This window comes from Drosophila navojoa, chromosome 5 (genome assembly GCF_054131105.1).
Source record: "Drosophila navojoa isolate 15081-1374.11 chromosome 5, UAZ_NAV_1.0, whole genome shotgun sequence".
NCBI lineage: Eukaryota > Metazoa > Arthropoda > Insecta > Diptera > Drosophilidae > Drosophila > Drosophila navojoa.
In genome coordinates, this window is record NC_142893.1 from 8944649 (window position 1) to 8951662 (window position 7014).

General features: G+C 42.5%; 2 protein-coding genes across 2 annotated transcripts; one reads left to right on the forward strand and one right to left on the reverse strand.

The window, feature by feature from the left end:
* Window positions 1-267: 267 nt before the first annotated feature.
* On the forward strand, window positions 268-3878 carry lms (lateral muscles scarcer). The gene is made up of 3 exons (XM_018106039.3): window positions 268-1034; window positions 2784-2929; window positions 2989-3878. The coding sequence occupies exons 1-3, from the start codon at window positions 770-772 to the stop codon at window positions 3757-3759; spliced, it is 1182 nt and encodes a 393-aa protein (XP_017961528.1). The 5' UTR covers window positions 268-769; the 3' UTR covers window positions 3760-3878.
* Mgat1 (alpha-1,3-mannosyl-glycoprotein 2-beta-N-acetylglucosaminyltransferase) lies at window positions 3791-7014 on the reverse strand. Its single transcript, XM_018106037.3, has 6 exons — window positions 5978-7014; window positions 5490-5920; window positions 5328-5432; window positions 5175-5265; window positions 4942-5112; window positions 3791-4877 (listed from the first exon to the last, which is right to left on the reverse strand). Exons 1-6 carry the CDS (start codon window positions 6446-6448, stop codon window positions 4764-4766), a joined length of 1383 nt encoding a protein of 460 aa, XP_017961526.1. The 5' UTR covers window positions 6449-7014; the 3' UTR covers window positions 3791-4763.

The window sequence follows — 7014 nt, forward strand, 5'->3', positions numbered from 1 at the left end:
ATTTTTTTTTTAAATATGGAATATATAATGCTTAGATAACTTCAATTTGATTCATGAATTTTACTGCAAATCACTTTCAACTTTGAGTCTAACAGAGAATTGAATTCGCATACTAGAAATATGCAGAAATTGATGAGTACATTCATCTTTAGACTACAAACAACAACTCGACACACGCTTACGCCTACACACGCACACACACACACACAGTCACTCATACTTCCACATAGTAATACGCACTTGCTGATGAATGATGGTGGCTAACAAAGCAATCGAAATATTAAATAGCTCGACTTGTTAACAATTAGCCAAAAATTATGACTTTTAATCATCGGCGATCGGACTAAGAACCCAGTAAATAATATTTAGGCGAGACACGCATATATCAGTCAGAGATACACATTAAGTGGACACGCCCCTGGCACAGCGAGAGGCTGCGACAATTTCACACATGTTTTATAAATAAACACATGTGTGTGAGTGTGTGAGTGTGTGTGTGACGTCTTCGTCTTCATCTTGGAGCTGCTTTCCCTTTCTCGCACATAGCATACACCTCACAGATCGGGCGAATGAAAAGAGCGCGCTATATAGCCACAGGCCCCGCCCACATTTTTCTGTTCAGAGTTCTTTAATACGCAGGATATGTTGCATATTCGAAATTCAAATTAGTTTTTCGTAGCAAGTCGTCGCGCACTGTTGTCTCTGCTTCCGATCTAGACCGTGATTATCTCTGTAGATCCGTATCGCGCCGATCTACGTCCAAGTGTCTATGATGAATGCTCAATCTGTGGTGCGTCGCCATCCGCACAGTTTTTCAATCGAGCAAATTCTGGCCAAGCCCGAGCCGCATTTGTCCAGAAACTATGCGGATGAAGCGGCTAGCTATCAAGTGATCCATGAGCCGCAAGCTCATGCCAGTGGGCGTGGCAGTTGCGATGATTCGCGTGTCTCGAGTCCAGCCACATCGAGCTGCCTGGAGGATGGCCCGGACGACAACAAAAGTGATATCGAACTAGCGTCGGACGATGGCAGTGGTGGGTAGATATATATACATAAGTTCATGATTGGTCAGGGGTCGGGCTATTGCCGGGAATAACCATGTAGCTATATAGAGGAGCATTACTCAAAAATCAAACATCCTTAAACCAGAATTTGTCTTTTTGAATAAACAACAGAAAGTTTGGTGGAATTTTTAATGTAATTTATCGAATTTTTAGCTAGTCTAATGGGTATTTTAGATAATTTCTATTGATAGCAGAGAGTATAAAAAAATGGTAGTAATTCTCTATGATGATCTAATTCTTATATAAACAATTATATTGAAATTTTAAAGCAGAACATATAGAGCATATCATATAATTAACACAATTTTATAGTTCAAATTTATATGATATTTTATATTTACTATCAACTGTACAGCTTGCATGATTTACAAATTTAAAAGCTCCGAGTTAATTGAAAAAATTCATAAATAAATAAATCAAAATAAAAATAAAATAATAAATAAATAAATTAACAACATTGCTTCAAACTATTGAGCTCCTTGCTGAACGACAAAGTGTATGTTATATGTAAATTATATCAAAGAATTGACTATTTATTTAGTCAAAGCTTAGTTAGGCGCGGGCACGAAAATGTAGTTTTTGTAAACAAGCAGGTGTACTATTTTAATGTTATTCTAATTCTAATTATGTTCAAATTACGAGCACTAGCTTAACAAGGCGAAACCGATGAGCTAAGAGTACGAATAGAGAGAGTCGAATAGCCGAGGTCTCTATACAAAAGACATCTATTAGGTGAACTGCAATCCCTCATATATTATATGAAGATAATATAAAAAAATGTCTGCTTATTTTAGTTAAGCCCAAAAAATTCCTAATGCCTAAACAGTCAAGAAACTTCAGAAAACATTTTGAAATCACGTAGCATAATTTATGTTTAAAAGAATTCGATGCAGGAAAGTCCCTTAAAGCCAGGTGAAACTATTAAGTGAATACATATGAGAAATATGGTAAAGTCGCGTAAAATTCAACAGCTTTCAGCATCAGCATCAGCCTACAGAAAGATCTTGGTGCCATGTTTATATATTTTCATATATGAGACTAAACGGAATTTATAGTAAAAAAGTTTAGCTAACTAAAGCTTTACAGAAACTAATATAAACCATTTCTTTTTTTTTTAATTACTTTAATATCAAATAGGTTAACAAAATCGAAAAATATATTTTTAATAATTTATTTGTGCAGTCACCTCACATCTTCTCTCTCTACTTCCCTCCCCCTCTTCAGTCATCTATGATTAATTGTTGGAATATTTATAATATGACATCAGTCACTAATATGCCTCGGTTGACTGATCTCGTCTGTCATTTGCGCGATCCACAAACAAATAATCCAAGATCTTATCTTTTCCGAGAGGCGTCACAAATGCGCCGCCCGCTAATGATGCAGAATGTTGGGCGGAAAAGCTGCGCCATTGGCAACACTTTAGCTTATCTCATTTTCCGACTGAATGTCACTGAGAATTTATATGACAATTTGTTAGCAATCAGGTGGAGAGGGACTGGGGTAAATTTGTCTGCCAAATGGCCAATTAGATGCACTGACCACAATCAAAATGAAATGTTGCCAATTAAAAGTGCTTTGCATACAGGGTGCCAGCGCAATGCCAATTGGCAATGCTAATTGGAGTGAACAGGCAATCAGCTAATTCGAATTAGTCGCAAATTGTTTGGCAGGCGATGGCAATTGAGATTCCAATTGAAATTCCTTTCTCGATTGCAGCGCACGATGATCGCAAGAAGCGTCCACGCACTGCCTTCTCCGCTGCCCAGATCAAGGCGCTGGAAACGGAATTCGAGCGGGGCAAATATTTGTCCGTCGCGAAGCGAACGGCGCTGGCCAAGCAGCTGCAGCTGACGGAGACGCAGGTGCACTTAGCCAAACTGAAATTATTGGCTCATATTAATTGTTCCTTTTTCTTTTGTAGATTAAAATTTGGTTTCAGAATCGACGCACCAAGTGGAAGAGAAAGTACACCTCGGATGTGGAAACTCTTGCGTCGCACTACTATTCACAGCTGGGCATGGGCGGCATGGCACGCCCCATGGTTGTGGGCGATCGCCTCTGGCTGTTTAGCCAAACACCTGCCGGGCCCACGCCCATACAGTCGATCATGCTGAATGGCAGTGGAGCAGCGCCGCCCATGCGCCCCTACGGACCGCCAGCCAGTGCGCCCGGTCTGCCGCCGCTGCACGCCTCCAGCGTCATGGAGAGTGCGCGGAATGCCATCTTGTCGCGTGGACAGCCGCTGAACTTTGCGCTGCCCTTCGGGCTGGCCAAGCCGCAGGCAACGAGCGGAGCAGCTGCCACAGCAGCCGGCTACGTGCCACGCTGCAAGCCCTATCCCAGCAGCTTCGCTGACTATCAGCCGCACGGTCACAGCGAATCCTATCTGCAGCTGAAGTATGCCACGCTGCCGCCGGAAACGGAACCGAGCGCCAGCAACGGCCTGGCCGAGCTGGAGAGGGTGTTCGGCGATGCCAATGCCAATTTGCTGCTGCACAAGGGTCTGCCAGCTGCCAACAGCAGCAACAGCAGCAATAGCAACGGCAACAGCAACAGCAACAACATCTCCTGCGGCTTTGGACACGAGGCACTGGCGCAGGCGCAGCGCAGTCGATGTGGCACGCAGTCCGAGTCCGAGTGCAGCGACATTGACTGCGAGCAGCTGGACGAGGATGAGGATGCTGTGGAGTAGCCCAATCAATTTATATATATAATGAAACTAGTTCTTAGTTATTATTACAGTTTTATGTTTTATATGCATCACACGCAAAAAATATGCTCATATAAATACCTAAAGTCATATAGATGTTATGTGTTGTTGTTGTTGTCATGTGTTGTCTGTAGGTTGGGTCGCTATCACTATTTGACAGTGGCACACAAGGGGCTGATGGCAATCGAGTCTGTGTTGATTCACTGGAGTCTCTGTGTGAGTGTGTGGGTGAGTGTGTGGGTGTGTGTGTGTGAGTGTTTGTGTGCCAGTCATCAGAAATGCTTAAGAGTTAACTTTAACTATGGCTATGCTATGTTACAAGTGGGTTGGTTGTTGGCTGCTCTCTCTCTCTCTCTCTCTCTCTCTCTCTTTCGTTCTCTTTCGTTCATTCAAATTACAAATTACAATTATATAATAAAAGAAAATCACATACAACTTATGCTTAATGTCGAGCCCGGTCTGGAGTTGGAGTTGAGTTTAGTGAACTTAACAACTAAACGTCTATTTATACAGTAAATTAACGCGAATCAACAGAATTAACATTGCAACAAAGTCAGCGACAGCTCTGACTATTTACATATACATATATATAATATCTAATACTTTCCAACATGTCTCTGGTCGTTGCTTACTATTGCTTCGGTTACATATCTTTAGGAGGGGGGAGTTGCGGTCTGTGACTCAGCACAGAATTGGAGCTGCCTCGTTGCACAAGTATTACAAATTAATATACATAAATATATATATATATATAGAAACTGTTCTAGTCTGTTCTTGCACTGTTTTAGGACTGGTTGCGAAAGATTCGTTCAATTTTACACTTACGACTAAGCTATGTCATGAGAAATATATCATATAATATATATATATATTAGTACTATTTTTTGGTATTGCAAACATTGTTTTTAACCAAACATTTTGATTCGTTACGGGTTGCATTGAGCTGTTGCTTAGACTCTAGCTACTAGATAACTAATTTAGTGATGTTAGCTCCATGATAAGTCGTAACCTTTCCAGTTAGCACTTGGCGCTAAATGCACACGTCGCTTGTTATAGTAGAACGACACGATGCCATGGTATGCTGTGCGTGGCACTCCACTCTATCAATTAGATAAGATAAATGCTTCAACACATCGATATCAACAATTTTAGCGTTAAGCTTACCTTGAAGTCATCCATAAGCCCCAGCATTCGAGTGATGCGTTTGTATTGGTCGCGATTGTTGTACTGAATGCGCACAGGGCCCTCCTTGGCAATGAGATTCCGACGCAGCTCGTCAAAGGTAACCAGGGGCAACACATAGACTTGCTTCAAGAACGTATTATCATAGTTATCCTAAAACAGCAAGCATACACAAGTAAAGAACAAAGCACTATGATGTCATAAGTAATACGCACCTTAAGTAAGTAACTCAAATTCATTTTGGTGAAATGCACAAAGTGCTCGCTCAGCTTAATATGCTTTAAATACTTGTCGAAGAACAAACCGCTAAAAGAAGAAATTTGTAAGATTTCTAGAAATTACATTAGTAGTCCAAACTGTGCACTTACTTGGAAACGCCTATTTTGCCGAAAGTACGTGTTCTTGAGATTTCTGGTCGTATGCATACACGATCCTTGCGCTGCTCTGGATGTCGTATCCAATCATCCCAGAATCTTTAAAATGTAAAAGATTAATAATATTACATAGTATATACTTTACTTTATACATACGACTTGGGCCACTTGACTGAGAGTTCGCTCCACAGATCCTTGGTCAGCATCCAGCCCAAGCCGGGAAAGAAATCGGTGCGGTAGAGCAGCTCTGGGCTGCCGATATCCACCACATTTGCCTTGCCATTGTCATTCCATGCGGAGACGCACCAAAGACTCTTGTCCTGCTTGAGCAGCTTGTGTGTGGCCAAAAAGTATTCAAAGAAATCTGGCGCCACATTGAGATCATCCTCCACAATGACCACGTATTCGAATCCTATATGAAAGGTGGTGTTGAGAGCCCAGCCATAGTGGCGCGCTATCTTGTAGTATCCCTTGAATTTCTTCTCCTTGGGCAGGACCATAATATCGCTTTGGTCGGGCTGCTCGATGAGCGTTAGTTGATTGCCAAACGATTGAATGGCTTGTTTGGTCAACTCATCGCCGCAGTCCTGTAAAGGAGAGGGAAATTAGGGATTGTATATGGCTATTGAATGTCAGAGATTTACCTGCGACACGATGATGGGAAATTGCTCGACGCTTGGTCGATATTGCACGAGATTCTCCAGACACTTGACCACCGAGATGCGATTGCAGGCAAATACCAGAATGGGAATGACAGGCTCTCCATTTGCCAGATATGTTTTCGTTGGTATTTGCGCTGATGTTGTGACCGTTGTCTTCGGCTGCTGCTCTTGCAGCTCGTTTGAGATTTCAGCGGCAACAATTGTTATTTTCGGCGTGGTGCTCGTCTCCTGATTCATGTATTTCAGTTTGAGAAAACTCACAAGTGTATCACTTAATTTCAAACTCTTTGATTGCTCCAGTAATGCTTTCGGGAACAGCTGCTTCAGCTGCTGCTGCTCCTTCTGCTTCGTATCCGATTGGGCACTGTTGTTGTGCAGCAATATGTAGTACGTGACGAATGTCCATAGGATGAGGACGCCAATAACCAAAATTTGTACCTTACGCGTACGCATTTTGCAACGTCTGTGTTTACGCGTGGGTCTGTGAGATTAGGTGGTCATTAAGTGTGGTTGTTGCTGTTTCTGTTACTAATTTTCTCTTGTTTCTCTTTCCAGCTAGTCGCGTAGCATCTGTTCGCTTTGGCTGGCTCTGGTCGTCTGTTACGTGAAAATAGAAATTGTTTATATGAAGCGCCAGGTGCGCTCATCTATTGCGTGCTGAATGTGTCGGTGGGTGTGGAAGCTTTGTTGTTGTTCGCAATGCTGTCGTCGATGCGTTGGGCAACAGCAGCCCTTGCAGCGGCAAAATTTTGCACGGTTGATGCTGCATCGACGGCTGCTGGGGGCGGGTAGTGGTGGCTAGCGATATTACTACATTTATCAATTGGATCGCGCGTTACACACCAGCGCCTTGTTTAACTGCCAACGCTGTTGTTCTTTCGCACAATGCGCCAGCCTGGCAAGAGCGTTACAATAGCGAGAACCAAACAAAAACGCACACGTTGCTTGTGCCACCTAATTATAAAAACGGTTTTGTTGTTAGATGTGCTTGTGGTATTCTAAGTGAGCACAGAGACGGT

Excerpts from the sequence above, each read along its gene's own strand:
- lms (XM_018106039.3), top strand. The coding sequence starts at position 770 with ATGATGAATGCTCAATCTGTGGTGCGTCGCCATCCGCACAGTTTTTCA. Across the intron at positions 1,035-2,783 it reads AGCGTCGGACGATGGCAGTG|CGCACGATGATCGCAAGAAG; the intron begins GTGGGTAGATAT and ends TCTCGATTGCAG. Across the intron at positions 2,930-2,988 it reads TGCAGCTGACGGAGACGCAG|ATTAAAATTTGGTTTCAGAA; the intron begins GTGCACTTAGCC and ends TTTCTTTTGTAG.
- Mgat1 (XM_018106037.3), bottom strand. The coding sequence starts at position 6,448 with ATGCGTACGCGTAAGGTACAAATTTTGGTTATTGGCGTCCTCATCCTA. Across the intron at positions 5,921-5,977 it reads TTCCCATCATCGTGTCGCAG|GACTGCGGCGATGAGTTGAC; the intron begins GTAAATCTCTGA and ends TCTCCTTTACAG. Across the intron at positions 5,113-5,174 it reads ATTTGAGTTACTTACTTAAG|GATAACTATGATAATACGTT; the intron begins GTGCGTATTACT and ends TTGCTGTTTTAG.